Raw genomic sequence first — 18,099 nt, forward strand, 5'->3', positions numbered from 1 at the left:
TCCAGTGGCGTGCTGGAGAGCTTGCCGATATCCGCAAGCTTGGCAATTCCAACGTTGCGGCGCTCACTTTCGTGGGCAAATTGGTGCCGTGATTTGTGCATTATAACTCAGAGGTGACCCTTGTGCGTGCGTACAAGAGAACCATCCCGGCCCGCGGGCGGTGCGGCACTGTGGGCCACCGGGCGGACACATGCCCCTGCCCGGACAACGACAAATGTGGCCATACGGTGCCGACCGCCGACGGAGTGAAGGCACCTCATGAACGCACTCCGTCCTGTGCAGTCTGTGGGCAAGCCCATGCAACCAACTCCCGCGACTGCACGGGAAAATTCCGCCAACTCAAGTTGCCCGGCCACAAGGCCAAATGCCATAAACCCCCGAACAACCCGCCGACCTAAAAAAGCACCAAGTCATCCGACTCCAGAAGCCAATGGCGGAGCGCCGCGTGGTGCTCACGGCGCCGACCCCAAAACTCTGTCACCTCCTCCCCTGTCGGTGACGTCAGCGCACGGGAAGAAGACACCCCCACAGCCGCCGCCAAGCGGCAAGCACACCTGCCACTTCCCGGCGACAGATGGCGCTGCCGGCGTCCGGGCATCAACGCCTCAACACGGCAAACAGGTGAGCAGCTGGGCTAGGGTTGTCTCCTGCTCCCCCCGCCCTTCCTCCTCCCCTCCCACCGTCTCCCAGCTCGACGCGGAATACAAAAACAGATCGACGTGCTCCGGGCACAAAATGAGCTTTTGCTCAACAAAATTCAAAATTTAGAATCAAAATTGGCACCCGCCGCTCCGAGCCAGCAGAACTCGGACGCTATGGAGAGCGACGCGGAGCTCTCGCCTGCCCTCGTGGCAACCATCTCCGCGATGGAGGAGCGCCTTACCTCCAAACTGGGATCTATGATCGAGACCGCCATGGACCAGATCTTGATCAAGGTCATGACTGCCATCCCCGCGATGATCTCAAAACACATCATGGACAACCCCCGCCTCCTTCGCTGGTTGGTGCCCGTTAAGGACGTATCCCGTCCTTCAAAATTCAACTGTCTGATCAATGAGTCGGAGAATGAAGACAACTGCCGCGTTCGTTCTGTCATCACCCCCTTGGTCGCGCAAAGAGCTGGCTCTGGGGCAGCCACTCCCTCCTCCTCCCCCTTACAAAATTCCAACCATGGCGAGACACCTTAATCAAAGGCGTTCCCCCACCTCCAATTCGGCAATTTCAACATCAATAACACAATGGAATTGTAGATGTTTTAAGAACCGTACTATGCGGGCCTATTTCCGCCTCTACCTTGAAACCTTCGAGTCTTTACCAGCCGTGATTGCCCTCCAGGGGCCAGGACTGGGCGCCGCACTTCCAAACTACACGACGTTCCAACAGGATCCCGCGTCTTGTCTTCTCGTACACAAAGCATACACAGCCAACTTAGTGGATATCGACCTACAACTCGAGTATTCCTATGTAATGCTGACTATCCTACCACTCCGCCGTAGGGACCCTCCACTGCATGTGCTAAACGTGTATTGCTCTCCCAAACTCAAGCGAGTGACTTTTGCGGACCTCTTTTGCCGCGCACTAAAAGTAACGGGTCGCGATCCCCTCTTGATTGTGGGCGATTTTAACGCTCCCAGTCAGCTGTGGGGGTATCGCAGAGAGGAGTTGCGCGGACGTAAGCTGGCGGAGCTTGCGTCTACGTTGGGCCTCACCCTCCACACGGACCCCGTCCACCCAACCCGGCTAGAAAACTCCGTGACACGAGATACGTGTCCGGACTTGACCTTCACTCGCAACATAAGACACGCAGACTGGCTCAACACCGAGGAAACCCTCGGTAGCGACCACTGCATCCTTAACACTACACTATACACACGCCCCCTCAAGCGTTCCAAAACACAAGCCCGTATCCCAGATTGGACCACATTTAGGCAAAACTTTGACACATTAGATAACACACCCATTTCCGAGCAGGGTTATTCAGCATGGTCCCAACACCTGCTGAAACACCTTCGCTCACATGAAACTCAGATCCAGCTGTCATAGGCAGTCACGGACGTGGATAACCACCTCCTACACCTCTGGGAAGCCCGTCGCAGCCTCGTCCGCCGCTGGCGACGCCAGAAACACAACACAAAGCTTAAAGCTCGAATTTCCGAGCTCACCCAGAGAGCGGCCGAGTACGTGGCCCAACTCGCCGACTCCAACTGGGTGGATAGATGCAACACGGCCGCGCGACAAATGTCCAGCCGCAACACATGGCGCCTCTTTTGAGCCCTCATCGACCCAACTCAAGCACGAACAGAAACACAGAAACATTTGCAGAGAGCCGTGCACGCTTTCCTTGGCAACACAACTCAACTGGCACAGAAACTCCGGGACCAGTATTTGTGCACAGCACAAGACTCCCGTGGGTCTGCGTACTCTTATGCAGGCAGAGAGAACACGGAACTGGATCAACCGTTCCAGCTCCATGATCTGCGGGCGGCCCTTGCCAAAATGAAACGAGGCACTGCCCCGGCAAAGGATTTATTTATTTATTTATTTTATTTTATTATACCTCAAGGGTCCCGTTAGGGACATTACATGAGGGGTGGGTACAGGGGATAGAACATAATTACAGTAAAAATTGGGGAATACAGGTCAAATAAATACAAATCAGTTAGCGAATACAAGGCAGGAATAAATAAAATATTAATGATGCGCAGCAGTGTACACGATAATCCTATGGGTTAGCGTCGATGCCTGCGATTTCTTCGACGGCGGATTTGAATGCTGCATGGTCGGTGATCGTAGCGATATGGCCGGGAAGGCGATTCCAGTCACGCGCAGTACGAATAAAGAATGATTGATGAAATGTTGTGGTGTGGGCACGTGGAGGGATGACGGCGTTTGGATGGTTGTTGCGTGACATGCGATGGACGGGAACGATGAGCTCGTTTTTAGGCGGCAAACAGTGAAAGAACTTGTGATACAGATTTAGTCGAGAATTTCTGCGGCGATAAGCCAGGGCGGGTAGATCAAGTTGCGATTTCAGCGCTGTGATACTAGAGTTGTAGGAATAATCACTCAAGATGAATCTAGTAGCTTGGTTCTGGACTGCTTCGAGTGTCTTAATTAGGTTTAATTGGAAAGGGTCATATATTGCACTTGCATACTCAAGTTTTGGACGGACGAGTGTGTTGTATGCTAAGAGCTTAATAGAGGAAGGTGCAAGGGGGAGATTGCGACGGATGTAGCCCAAGACACGGTTGGTAGAATTAGTAATTTGATTAACATGGTTGGTCCATGTTAAGTCGTGGGAGATATTAACCCCGAGGTATTTCAACGAGTCGCTGAGACTTATAGGACAGTTGTTAATGGTGTATTCAGGAGTTGAAAAGTTGCGACGACGGTGAAATGAAATTAGTATAGTTTTATTAACGTTGAGAGACATCAACCAAATTTTACACCACTCTTTTATATGATGAAGATCGTTCTGGATGATTGAGATATCGGAAGAGTCTGTTATAGGGCGGTACAAAATACAATCATCGGCGAAGAGGCGCATTTTCGATGACACATGAAGGGGTAAGTCGTTAATATATATTAAAAACAGAAGTGGCCCGCGGACCGTGCCCTGAGGGACACCGGATAAGACTTGCATAAACGAAGATGAATATGTATTTGCATGGATGAACTGATGACGGTCGGTTAAAAATGCGTGAATCCAATTAAGAACTGATTGGTGCAGATTTAATCGTGAGAGTTTGAGTAGTAAACGAGCATGAGGTACTTTATCGAACGCTTTTTCGAAATCAAGGCCAAATGCATGGACAGGTACGTTATTATCAAGCGATGATTGAATGTCGTGCAAGAATAGAGCGAGGATAATGTCACCGTGAAGCTTCTGGCGAACCTGCCCTACACGGCATACCAGTCCCTCCTCGACTACATCAATGCAATTTGGCGCGGCGACGCCCCCCTGCCAATAGACTGGAAAACGGCTCTGGTAACCTTTATTCCTAAAGCAGGCAAACCAATTGACACAGATAACCTCCGCCCCATCTCTCTCACCTCCTGTGTGGGCAAAATATAATGGAGACAATGGTGCGGGACCGGCTATCTGCATATCTTGAACACAAAAATGTGTTTGGGACAGCATGTTCGGATTTCGCCCACACAGATCCGCACAGGATGTCCTCCTGCAACTCAATCGGGAAGTACTTGGCCCCCTCGAATGCCCCCATAATGACCGAGCAGTACTCGCCTTGGATCTTAAGGGGGCATTTGACAACGTAATACACGAGATCATACTCACTCACTTAAATCAGACCGACTGTGGCCTCAACACATTCCGATACATACGCCAATTTTTCACGGATCGACATTCCTACATTGGCATTCCAGACAGAGAGCACGCTCCTTACCTACTCGGCACGCGAGGAACCCCCCAGGGCGCGGTACTGTCCCCACTACTTTTCAATCTGGCCATGATGCACCTGCCGGCACAGCTGGGTGGTGTCGCTGGCGTACAGCACGCCCTGTACGCCGATGACATCACCTTGTGGGCCACGCAGGGCAGCATAGCGGACATTGAAACCAGCCTGCAAACAGCGGCGACGATAGTAGACCACTACGCTAGCCGCTGCGGTCTTCAATTCCCCCCCCCCCCCAAAAAAAAAACAAAAAAAAAAAACAAATCAGAATTTGTGCACCTTCGACCCTCGCCGAAGTGCACAACTCAAATCTTTTGTCTCTTGACAGTGGTCCTATATACGAAGCTGAAAAGATCCGGGTACTCGGACTCTACATCCACAAACACGGACAGCCAGATACTACATTGGCCAAACTCCGTAAGTGGGGGACCAGGTGGGCCGCATGGTCCGCCGGGTTTCCAACAAACGCGGGGGGTTACGAAGTAAGGATGCCCAATTACGGCTGGCAAAAGCCTTCGTGACCAGTCGAATTCTCTATTCGACTCCTTACCTTCACCTACGGAAACAAGAGGAGGAGGCCCTTGAGGTCATCCTCCGCAAAATTGTTAAACGTGCTCGGACCTCCCCGTCACCACGTCCAACAGCCGTCTTATGGTCCTTGGGGTGGTGAACACTTTCCGGGAGCTCCGGAAAGCGCACCTCACAAACCAGTACACACGCCTGTCGCAAACGGAGTCAGGTCGCTGCCTTCTTGCTCGACTCCATATCCAACACACAATTCCCATGGATGATAGGTTTCGCATCCCAGAACTGTGGAAACGCGCCCTCCACGTGCGACCTGTTCCAACTAACATGTCACATGAAGATTATAATGGCCGGCGCCTGGCGCGCGCGGAAGCTCTAGCCCGAAATTATGGCAACAAAATGGGTGTCTACTACGTGGATGCCTCCGGTCCTCACCACGGGGGATGGTACACGGCGGCGGTAGTTCACAACAGCAATACAGTTAACGGCCTCACCTTTAGAGCCCGCAATGCAACACACGCGGAAGAAGTCGCCATCGCTCTCGCGGCCTCACATTCCGATTCGAAATACATAATCACCGACTCGAGAGGGGCCTGTCGGAACGTCGAACAAAGCTGGACCCCCTCTCTAGCCTATCATATCTACAGAAATTGCTTACGGGATACGGACCCCGCGCACCGTTACTTTATATGGTGCCCTGCTCATCAGGGGTTAGCAGGAAACGAGGCAGCAGACGCAGCCGCCCGCGCGCTCTCTCACCGGGCTGTTTTCTCCTCCCCACCCGATCAGGAACCCGATTTTAATCCGGCCTATACCTTTAAAGATATTACAATATACTATCAAGATAGTCATCGCCTTTACCCCCGCCCATGTAAAGGCCTCAGGAAGGAGGATGAGCGGCTCTTTCTCCGCCTTCTAACCAAGAGTACTTTGCTGTGCCCGGCAGTTCTAAAACATTTTGACCCCTCCTTTAGTGGCAACTGCCTGGGCCTGCCCCTCCAACCCGGCCATCCCCCCCATCCCCAACCCAACCCGGGAAGACTGGGAGGCGACCCTGCTCGGCTGCCACGACTTACAGGCCCAACAAGCCTTAGTTGGGCGCGCTCGGGCGCCGGCTACCGCCACTGTGGTCTCGAACTAGGGACCTCCACCCAGTATTTGTAAGGACCAGTTCCTTACTGGCTGGTCCAAGCATACTTCCTGTCCCTCCATAGCGAAATAAATGTTTTCACCACCACCACCGTGTTTGGTTCCAAACACACGAGCAGGAACTGACTAGTTGGGACACCTGCAAGCACAGACTACAGGAGCTCTTCGGGAAGCCCGTCGGGCGCCAGCGAGCCGCCAAGAAGGAACTTTCGTGCCGGGCCCAAACATAAAGTGAACCATATGTCGTCACATTCAGGACGTGTTAGCTCTGTGTCGGCGGGTTGACGACAAAATTCCTGAAGCTGACAAAGTCAGCCACATACTTGAAGGCATCGCCGATGACGCCTTTAATTTACTGCTATATAAGGACTGCTCTACCATCGACGACATCATAAATGAGTGCCGACGCTTTGAAGAAGCGAAGAGCAACAAATCTTGCGGCTCCCTAACACCGCCGTTACCTGAACGTGTGAGGACGTCCGGCCGCCTGGTACCGAAAGCTTCCTGCGTCTTGTGCGGCGTAGTATCGAGGCTGCGTCTCCATCTGTTCCTCAGGCCCGTTCTTACGAGTCCCGCGCGGCAGTATCGTTGATCCAAGCCGTCGTACGTGAAGGGGAGTGCGAACACAGGCATTCATCCCATCTGTGTTGTAAGTCGCCCTGCGGTCAGCAATTTCTTTCGACCTCCCCGCCCACAATCGACCTATCCCGGATACTGCGATCCAAACCAGTGGCGCACGCGCGACGACAAGCCAATATGCTTTAACTGCAATGGGATATGCCATATTTCCCGCCAGTGTCGCTAACGCCGGCCGTCGTCACCTCGCCCCGCGTACACTTACCGCCCGGAAGACAGTCGGGCCTCTTCGTTTCGTGCTCGCGATGATTTACCGCACCCTGATGTCCCTGCCCCGACTCCACGCTACGACCGCTCGCCATCCCCACAGAACCGGCGTTCGCGCTCTCCGCTGCCCCGTCGCCCGCCGTCGCCATACCCTCGTCGTCCATCTTCGGAAAACTGACCAATGCAGCTCCCAGAGATGATACTGCATTGGCCAACCGCCCCGGAAATCCTTTGTTGACCCTGGCTACCTGATAAAACCTTTTGTACGTAGAAGTGGACAGTGTGCCTGTTTCGGCGCTTATAGACTCTGGGGTGCAACTATCTGTAATGAGCGCTCGCCTTTCTTGTCGTGTCCGCAAGGTGAGAGCCCGCCACGTCGCCTGTCGTTTGCGTTGCCGACGGCGGTGCACCTTGCGTCGTTGGCATTTGCACTATGCGTGTTAGCTTCGCTGCCCACCAGACCCCAGTTCTATTCACCGTTCTACACCAGCGTCCCCATGACGTCATCATCGGCCATGGCTTCCTGAGCACCCATTCTGCCCTCAGTGACTGCTCTTGTGGCCTTCTACAGTTGGAACTTCCTTCTGTACCCGACCTCAACACCGCGTTTGTGTCCTCGAGCTTGTTCGTCAGCGACCAGCTACCGCGACTATCTATCTATCTATCTATCTATCTATCTATCTATCTATCTATCTATCTATCTATCTATCTATCTATCTATCTATCTATCTATCTATCTATCTATCTATCTATCTATCTATCTATCTATCTATCTATCTATCTATCTATCTATCTATCTATCTATCTATCTATCTATCTATCTATCTATCTATCTATCTATCTATCTATATCTATCTATCTATCTATCTATCTATCTATCTATCTATCTATCTATCTATCTATCTATCTATCTATCTATCTATCTATCTATCTATCTATCTATCTATCTATCTATCTATCTATCTATCTCTATCTATCTATCTATCTATCTATCTATCTATCTATCTATCTATCTATCTATCTATCTATCTATCTATCTATCTATCTATCTATCTATCTATCTATCTATCTATCTATCTATCTATCTATCTATCTATCTATCTATCTATCTATCTATCTATCTATCTATCTATCTATCTATCTATCTATCTATCTATCTATCTATCTATCTATCTATCTATCTATCTATCTATCTATCTATCTATCTATCTATCTATCTATCTATCTATCTATCTATCTATCTATCTATCTATCTATCTATCTATCTATCTATCTATCTATCTATCTATCTATCTATCTATCTATCTATCTATCTATCTATCTATCTATCTATCTATCTATCTATCTATCTATCTATCTATCTATCTATCTATCTATCTATCTATCTATCTATCTATCTATCTATCTATCTATCTATCTATCTATCTATCTATCTATCTATCTATCTATCTATCTATCTATCTATCTATCTATCTATCTATCTATCTATCTATCTATCTATCTATCTATCTATCTATCTATCTATCTATCTATCTATCTATCTATCTATCTATCTATCTATCTATCTATCTATCTATCTATCTATCTATCTATCTATCTATCTATCTATCTATCTATCTATCTATCTATCTATCTATCTATCTATCTATCTATCTATCTATCTATCTATCTATCTATCTATCTATCTATCTATCTATCTATCTATCTATCTATCTATCTATCTATCTATCTATCTATCTATCTATCTATCTATCTATCTATCTATCTATCTATCTATCTATCTATATCTATCTATCTATCTATCTATCTATCTATCTATCTATCTATCTATCTATCTATCTATCTATCTATCTATCTATCTATCTATCTATCTATCTATCTATCTATCTATCTATCTATCTATCTATCTATCTATCTATCTATCTATCCGCATACGTCTCGGTGCTATCCGCATACGTCTCGGTGCTATCCGCATACGTCTCGTTTCGTTAACTTGGTATGTACCAAAATTGGCATAGTATGACAAGAGTGTGTGGCGAACATAAATGATAGGCCATGACATGCGTGTCAATGTTGGCCATGAAACAGCTGCCTAAAATGGCAATGACCCAGTGAGTGAGTGAGTGAGTGAGTGAGTGAGTGAGTGAGTGAGTGAGTGAGTAGGTTCCCCGCACACTGCTTCGCATAACATCGATTTCCACAGGGCGTGGGATCTGCCGGCTTCTTTTTTTCTATTTGCTAGGCGTTTTAAGTGAGCGCTGTACCAAGGAACGTTGATATTGCAGGAGAGCTTGCGCAAGGGGATTTACTTTTTTACGAGTTCGTGAAGTTAAGTTTTAAAAAGCTTCCAGTTATCATCAACAGTACGGTCGTCAAAATTACTACGAATGAAGTCGAGAACATTCGATAACTCAGTATTAATTGCCTCAAAATTTGCTTTTCTGTAATCCAAGATACCTTTGTAACCGTAATCTGTAAAATAACTGTAATCCAAGATAAAAGATGCCTTTCTGAGATAGGATTGTTAACCGTGAATTCCAAAAATAGGTGGTCACTTAAACCAGGTCAGTACAAAATATTAGACGCAAGTCCAGGCCACGAAGTTAGTATTAAGTCAAGCGTGTTGGCTGTTCCATTTGCCAGTCTGGTCGGCTCACAAGCCAGCTGTGAAAGAGCAAACAATGAGCAGAGATTCAAAAAGTTGTTCGATTCGACCGAAGGGGGGTGAGGTGTAGGCGGGACTGAAGACCATTGTATGTTTGGGAAATTAAAATCTCCCATTAGGAAGAAGGGAGCGTTTGGAAATTGAGTGTGAATAGTGCCTAGCAGATCATGTGACTCACTGACAAAGTCGCCCGTGTATGAGGGCGGACGATAACATATATACACCAAAGATAAATTTGCGATAACCAAGCTCGGCACCTAACCAAATGCTTCCTAGATGAGATTTCACAAGAATAAGCCGTGACAATACATTCATTTGGTGGCTAGCAGTACACCACCGCCCTGACGCAACGTGCGATCACAACGATAAATTGCAAAGTGCGAGACATTCGAGAAAACTTCATGATCGTTAATGTTTCGGCACAGCTATAGTTTCAGTTACGGCAATGACATCAGCGTCGCAGGAATCAAAAGCTGAATTAAAAGTGGCGAATTGGTTAAGAAGATTGCGCGCGTTGCAGGTTAGAACGGTCGAGCGTGGAGCACCGACGCAACTGGGTTGCTTGGATGTTAATTGCTAAGACTGTTAATTGCATTAACGTCCACAATCATTGTGAGGTGGGTTCTGCCGGAATTTTATATCCGAAGAGACGTTTTACTTGCGTATTTATTGGATATAGTTATACTGTGTCTTGTACTAAACGTTGCCCTTTCGTCCTATCTTTTTTTAACGCGTGTGTGCCTGTGTTGGTGCGCAGAGCGGCGGCTCGGCGAGACATGCATTACGAGGACGGCGTGCGAGCTGGGCGATGCTCACTCGGACTGCATCCACTGGCAGTGCCAATGCAAGAAGGGCTTCCGCATAGAATTCCTCCACGGGGTGCCTGTCTGCGTCACCGGTGAGTCTTTTCTTTCTCTGGGCGACCATCTCTCATTAGTCGCTTATAGCAGTCCTCCCCATGCGTAAAAGTTCTACGAATGACTGTAGCAAACGGTCACAAAGACCTGAAACACATATATCGTACAACATGTGCGTTCGCTCCTCTAATTTTATCGTGCTCGTCTGTTTCTCGTTGGTCGTAGTTATCGCTTGCTCTTCGCTGGTCATCCTGATTGTCTGTTTCTCGGTGTTCTCGTGGAAACGCATACCGTGCGACAAATAGGCCCGTTCGTTTGGCGGTGATTCGTCTGTTTCTTATTGTTTGACGCGATCGTCTGTTTCTTTTTAGTCTTACTGAAAGCTCTTCGTGTTCTTGGTACGAAGAGACTTCTGCAAGACCAAGTAAGCAGGAGTATATTGTAGTGATTTCGACCAGGGACAGAAAAGCGTGTTCACGAAGAATAAAAATTATGGTTTCACACGTGACACGATGCAGTGACGCAATGGCTGGCAAAATATAATGCCCAGTAAGCCGTATACTGTATCGTGCGGTGTTTGTTGAAGTGAACATTTGCAGGTTAGAGTGGGCAATCTCCTTTTGAAAATTAAGACAAGTGCGAGTCTTACTTGTTTGTTGAAGTTGCGCCTTCTGGTGGTAGTGGTGGTTGTTGACCTGAGTGGTTGTACTACATACCCACAGTGGGCGATTGGCCATGAATCGAATGGGTAAATTAAGCGCATAAAAACAAGGGAATTCACAATTTGGATGTTAGAGCTTGGATAGCAAAAATGTTTGTGACAGAAAAAAAGGAACCAGAAGGAAACCGTGAAATAATTAACAAAAACTAATAATAAGTAAATAAATGAATTAATAAAAGAAAAACTACGGCAGGGAGGGGAGACGATCAGTCTAGCATAGTAATCGATTAGATTCAATGAGGTAATGAGATTCGGCTTTTCTCAACCTTAATTGGGCTGCCCCACCAATGAGCGTTTGGCACGTGCCACTTAGAGCAACTAGGCCAATCCTCCAGATTGGACCATGAGTTATGTATGTGTATCTTTGTTTTGTACATCCTCGAGCACCTCTTTACGTGGGGAAACCACGATGCGCGACAGAAGAGGCCTCATGGTGTCCCTTGAAAAATAAAAATAAATGGACCCGCCAACTCGGCCCTGTGAAAGTGGATGTCCAGATATGCTGTTGAAAACCACCACTAGAACTGCTGAGGGGGGGGGGGGGGGGGGATGTGATGCTTTTTTGCTTTAGAGTAACGGTAGTAATGGGAGTAATGGTAATTTTGACAGCACGCCGCCGCCCATAGCGGTGCTGCAACAACATTGAAATCAGTTGCTAGGCTAGTTCTTTTATATATTGTAACGAATGATACAAGGACTTCTGAGATAACTATTTATTGGGGGCGAACTTGTGCCCGGCAAGTAAATAAATTAAATAGCTGCAGCGTTCCAAGCAGGAGATCAAGAAGCCTCTTCGTCACGAGCGGCGCTTCACTTCCTCTTCTTTTTGACAACCGTCACATTTATCCGAGTGCGTGCGGCCAATGCACGTGCCATTACGTCTTCGTCTTTTTTGTTCTTACTAATACGCCGTTGTCCTCTTGGAGGGCGCACGAACCTGCGCGCGTTATTTAAAGACGGTTTTTGTCCTTGCGTCATTATTCCCCCTCCAAGAACGCATCGTCCCGATGCGTAAAGTGGCGAAACTGTTGACAAGCTGTTGTCCATACTAAAGTGGTAAATGGCACTGAGTAGAGGTGTTTCCGAGAACATTCACTGCCTGTCATAATATGGATTCATTCTGACCACATGCACAATTTCTGTGCGACGTCGGCATCGTGATGAGGTCACTTGTCCTTCCGGCGTAACCTCGTAGTTTAAGGGACTAATGCGGCGAAGTACTCGGTATGGGCCGAAATAACGGCGCAGAAGCTTTTCGGAGAGGCCGCGCGTCCGTACAGGAGTCCACACCCATACTCTGTCACCTGGTGCATACTCGACTTCTCTTCGCCGCAAGTTGTACCGGTCGGCGTCAATGCGCTGTCTTTGTTGAATGCGGTGTCGCGCCAGCTGACGTGCTTCTTCGGCCCTCTGTATAAATTCGCTGATTTCAGGGGTTTGTTCTGCACTGTCGTTTACCGGTAACCTTGCATCTAAAGGTGTGGTAACTGTTCGGCCAAAAACAAGCTGAAATGGCGTCACTTGAGTGGTCTCTTGCAATGCGGTATTGTAAGCGAATGTTGCATATGGTAGTATCTTGTCCCATGTACGGTGCTCTAAGTCTACGTAAATTGACAACATATCGGTCAGCGTCCTGTTCAGTCGCTCGGTCAACCCATTTGTTTGAGGGTGATAGGCAGTTGTTTTCCTGTGGCTCGTATGAGTTAGTTGCATAATGGACTGCGTCAAATCCGCTGTAAATGCAGTTCCTCGGTCCGTGATATAACTGCCGGGGCACCATGTCGTAGTACCACGTTGGTGACAAAGAATTCAGCCACTTCAATGGCTGTAGCACTGATTAGAGAGGCTGTCTCGGCATATCGGGTTAGGTAATCAGTCGCTACTACAATCCATCGTTTCCCTGATGACGATGTCGGAAATGGACCAAGCAAGTCCATTCCTACTTGTTCGAACGGGGCTTCTGGGGGTTCTATTGGTTGAAGGAGGCCTGCGGGCTTTAATGGAGGCGTTTTGCGTCTTTGGCAATCCCGACATGTTCTTACATAATGCTGCACAGAACTCAATAGCTTTGGCCAGTAGTACTTGGCATGAATTCGAGCGAATGTTCTACTCACTCCGAGGTGTCCTGCGGATGGGTCATCGTGACAGGCTTCCAAGATTTCGGATTGCAAAGATGAAGGAACGACGAGTAAGAATTTCTCTGTGCTGTGCTCAAAATTTCTTTTGTAGAGGACGTTATTTCTCATCACATACGATGATAATCCCCGTTTGAAAACTCGCGGAACATGGACGGGGTGTCCTTCCAGGTGCCTGATGAGTAGAAGCATCTCGGCGTCAGACTGTTGATGCTTGGCCATCTCAGACGTGGTCACGGCTCCAAGAAACGGAAAGTTGTGTCCATCTTCCACAGCACCAGACTCGATCGGAGCACGTGACAAGCAATCAGCATCACTGTGCTTGCGACCAGATCTATACACGACCGTTATGTCGTATTCCTGCAGCCTCAGACTCCATCTAGCAAGTCGACCAGAAGGATCCTTGAGGTTTGCAAGCCAGCACAACGAGTGATGGTCGCTGATTGCTCGGAACGGCCTACCGTATAAGTATGGTCGGAATTTTCCTATGGCCCATATTACTGCAAGACATTCCTTTTCCGTTGCAGAGTAGTTAGTTTCAGCCCTCGAAAGAGTGCGGCTAGCATATGCAATCACTCTTTCCTCTCCGTTTTGCCACTGAACGAGGACGGCACCAAGCCCGAAATTGCTTGCGTCCGTGTGGATGTCTGTTTTCGCTTCGTCATCAAAGTGCGCAAGAACCGGGTGGTCTTGAAGTCGGCGTCGTAGCTCATTGAATGCATCTTCTTGTTCACTTAGCCAAATGAAAGGTACATCTTCTTTTGTCAATCGCGTTAACGGCTCGGCAATCTTTGAAAATTTTTTGACGAAACGTCTATAATAGGCACAAAGTCCTAAAAATCGCCTGATGGCCTTTTTATCCGTTGGTCTAGGAAACTTTTGTACTGCTGTGGTCTTCTCAGGGTCAGGACGGATGCCTTCAGAACTAATCACATGGCCGAGGAAAAGGAGCTCATGGAAGCCGAAGTGACATTTTTGTGGCTTTATCGTCAGCCCTGCTGAACTAATAGCGTTGAGCACAGTCCGTAGTCGTTCCACATGCTGATCAAAGGTGGTAGAAAAAATCACGACATCGTCAAGATAAACAAGACAGGAATGCCATTTTAACCCGGATAGTACAGTATCCATCATCCGCTGAAATGTGGCAGGTGCGGAACAGAGGCCGAACGGAAGTACCTTGAATTCGTATAGCCCGTCTGGTGTGACGAACGCTGTCTTCTCACGATCTCTTTCGTCCACTTCTATCTGCCAGTATCCACTTTTGAGGTCGAGAGAGGAAAAGAATTTCGCATCCCGTAGTCTATCAAGGGTGTCATCGATCCTCGGAAGTTTATAAACATCCCGCTTTGTGACGACGTTCAACTTTCGGTAATCTACGCAGAAGCGCAAGGTCTGATCTTTTTTCTTTACCAGCACCACCGGCGAAGCCCACGGGCTGGTCGACGGTTGAATTACGTCGTCTCTCAGCATTTCTTCAACTTGGTTTCTGATGATCTCTCTCTCCTTTGGTGCCACTCGGTAGGGATGCTGGCAAATAGGCCTGACAGCTTCGTCAACAATGATACGGTGTTTGGCGATGGATGTTCTCTGGACTTTGGATGACGTTGAGAAACACGTGGCGAATTCTCGTATAAGGCTTTCTATTTGCTGCTTCTGGGTCGGTGATAGTTCTGCCTCGATCTTGATGGATGCGAGTATGGAGTCTACGCTGTCAGACTTGAGTGTTGCAGCCTCGGAAGGGTTCAAATCCATAATCTGGACATAATCATTAAGGCGGGCAATGACAGTTCCCTTCGCAATGTGCTGGACTTCATTTCCAAAATTAGTCACAAAGACATTCGAACACCCACCACGCAGCTGAACAAGACCTCTGGCCATACAGATCCCTTTTTCGAGTAAGAGGCCAATGTTACTGTCTGCAATTCCTTCATAGTCGCTGAATACGTTGCTTCTTACAGCGACAGCTATGCTGGATCTTGGGGGTATCGTGACGTCGTCGTCTATAATCTCGAGCGCATCAAATTGTTCTTCACACTCGAACGTAGCGATGGCGTGCTTCGTTGAGAACGACACACAAGCCTCCTGCAAGTTGATTACTGCACCGTTCGCCTGCAAAAAGTCCATTCCAATAATTAAGTCCCTCGAGCATTCTGACAGGACAATGAAAGTAGCGATGTATATGAAGCCACGTATGCCAATTCTAGAAGTGCACCTGCCCACCGGGTCGATAAGGTGTCCTCCGGCTGTTCGAATTTGCGGTCCTCTCCAAGCAGTCAGCACTTTCTTTAGTCTTCTGGCAAGTTCTTTACTCATAACTGAATGGTCTGCGCCTGTGTAATGTAATTTCGTAGCCGTCTACAACCACACACAAATCGGAAGTAACGTCACTGTTTCCGCAACTGCTCTCACGTCTGTCGTTAGATTTCGGAGTCAGCGCTGGAGGCTCTGTTCTTGCGTCGACAGCGGCCTTACCTCCACAGGTCGCCGGTATTAGTTTTCCCGACGCGGGCTTTGGGAACTTCGCCTCGGGGAGCTGGAGGATGGACGTGGACTCGGTGAGCGATACCGCAGTGGTACTGTTGACCGAGGTTGGTGTTGCTGTGAAGTATGAGGGCTTTGGCGCGTCGACAAATACTCTCGGATTTCAAACGGGCGCTCGCCGTTTCTTGGGCAAGGAGCGTTTACGGAAAAACCCCGAAGTCCCGCTCTGCGGTACTCGCACATCCGGTAAAGATGACCAGCTTCGCCGCAGTGGTAGCACAGTGGGATTCGATCAGGAGTGCGCCATATGTCAGCCTTCCGCAATCTCGTCTCAGGCGGAGGCGGCGTGAACTGAGGTTCGGGTACATGGGTAGGTGCCGTGACGAAAGTACGTCCAGGCGTTCCTCTGAGTACCTCGGCGTACGATACTGTCGGCCGTACCATTGGTGACGCTTGTGGCTGTGCTTGTGGGTGCTGTTCGCGGACTGCTTGTCTCACTTCTTCACGAACCACTTCTGCCAATGAAGAGACCGCTGTAGGGCCATTGTTCAGCTGTTGCCTCTGGAGCTCTTCTCGAACCACAGACCTTACGAGTTCTCGTAAGACATCGACGCCGTTCCCGAACACCGTTGATATGGCGTCAAAAGATGCGACATTCATATCGCGGTTGTAGAGCCTCGCTCGCTGTTGGAGTGTCCTCTCCATAGTTGTCGCCTCGGCGCGGAATTCGGCAACGGTGCGTGGAGGGCTTCGAACCAAACCGGCAAAAAGCTCCTGCTTCACACCGCGCATCAGATGCCGAAGCTTCTTGTCCTCGCTCATGCTCGGATCGGCCCGGCGAAATAAGCGGGACATATCTTCAACATACATTGCCACGCTTTCGTTGTTTCGTTGGCTTCTTGCTTGCAAAGCGGCTTCAGCTCTTTCTCTGCGGTCTGTGCTCGAATACGTAGCCAGCAGCTCCCGTCGGAAGTCATCCCACGACCGGAGGGCAGCTTCATGGTTTTCAAACCACGTTCGTGCAGAATCTTGCAACGCGAAATAAACGTTGCGGCGCTTCCGGTCTTCGTTCCATCCATTGTAGTCCGCCACACGCTCAAAGCCTTCTAACCAGTCCTCGGCGTCTTCAAAAGTGTCGCCGTGGAGAGGCTTAGGCGTCATCGGCTGATCAACGACAACGTGGGTTGAGGCGGTCTGGGATGCCATTTCGATATTGGCTGCTGCTGCTATTCTAGTTGGCTCCGGCAAAAGAGAAAACTCGGGTCGCTCACCACGTAGGCGACGGCTCGTGCGCTGGTGGACAGGCGTGAGCTCGTTGGGTCCGAGTTGGCGTGGCTCCGGGCTGCTTTCTTCAACTCGAATGGGGCTGGAAATCATACCCAGCACCTCCACCAGAATTGTAACGAATGATACAAGGACTTCTGAGATAACTATTTATTGGGGGCGAACTTGTGCCCGGCAAGTAAATAAATTAAATAGCTGCAGCGTTCCAAGCAGGAGATCAAGAAGCCTCTTCGTCACGAGCGGCGCTTCACTTCCTCTTCTTTTTGACAACCGTCACATTTATCCGAGTGCGTGCGGCCAATGCACGTGCCATTACGTCTTCGTCTTTTTTGTTCTTACTAATACGCCGTTGTCCTCTTGGAGGGCGCACGAACCTGCGCGCGTTATTTAAAGACGGTTTTTGTCCTTGCGTCAATATCAAAGGCTAGGGACGTCACTTCCCACGTCTCAAGCTGCTGTGGGCGCGGCAGCTCGCGTAACACTTATCTTTACCGGGAAACGTAATGCGGGGAGCGCTATACGTGATTCGCATTGTGATCAGGAGCTCCTTATCATCAATTATGTGGTTCGGATAATTGTTTTGTGCTAGTTCTTTGTTGAAGCGTGTGCTGTTCTGTATGTTGCAGGCGTGATTCCAAGGAATGTATGCACTGTTCGTTTCACTTTGCTGACTGCTTGAAGCCCCTGCCTTGCGGGGGTATAAGCCACTGCTCTACCCTGCACTGCCGCTGGTATCGGCCCACCATTGTTTTCTGTCAACCCACGAAGAAATCCCGGGATCCTAGCCATAGAGAGCTACGCTGTAAAAGGAGCTGGACAGGCCAAGTAATGCGTACGGCAGATAACCGGTGGACCATTAGAGTTAAAGAATGGATACCAAGGGAAGGGAAGCTCAGTCGAAGACGGCATAAATATAGGTGGGGTGATGAATTTGCAGACCCAAGTTGGAATCAGCTAGCGCAAGACTATCGCGTTACACTCTTAAAGATGAAGCTTAAGTGTCCTCCAAGATTTTTGCTGACGG

The 18,099-nt window shown here is 48.9% G+C and overlaps 2 protein-coding genes across 2 annotated transcripts in view; both read left to right on the forward strand.

Moving 5' to 3' along the window:
- Positions 1–18,099, forward strand: part of LOC119457436 (uncharacterized) — a 742,184-nt gene that overhangs the window by 134,132 nt on the left and 589,953 nt on the right. The gene's annotated exons all lie outside the window — the stretch shown is intronic.
- The window catches only part of LOC119457437 (uncharacterized), a 263,718-nt gene that overhangs the window by 61,995 nt on the left and 183,624 nt on the right, over positions 1–18,099 (forward strand). Inside the window, exon 3 of the mRNA XM_037718989.2 lies at positions 10,355–10,495. Coding sequence (XP_037574917.1) covers positions 10,355–10,495 — 141 coding nt within the window. The remainder of the gene's footprint in view (positions 1–10,354; positions 10,496–18,099) is intronic.

This window comes from Dermacentor silvarum, chromosome 7 (assembly GCF_013339745.2).
Source record: "Dermacentor silvarum isolate Dsil-2018 chromosome 7, BIME_Dsil_1.4, whole genome shotgun sequence".
NCBI lineage: Eukaryota > Metazoa > Arthropoda > Arachnida > Ixodida > Ixodidae > Dermacentor > Dermacentor silvarum.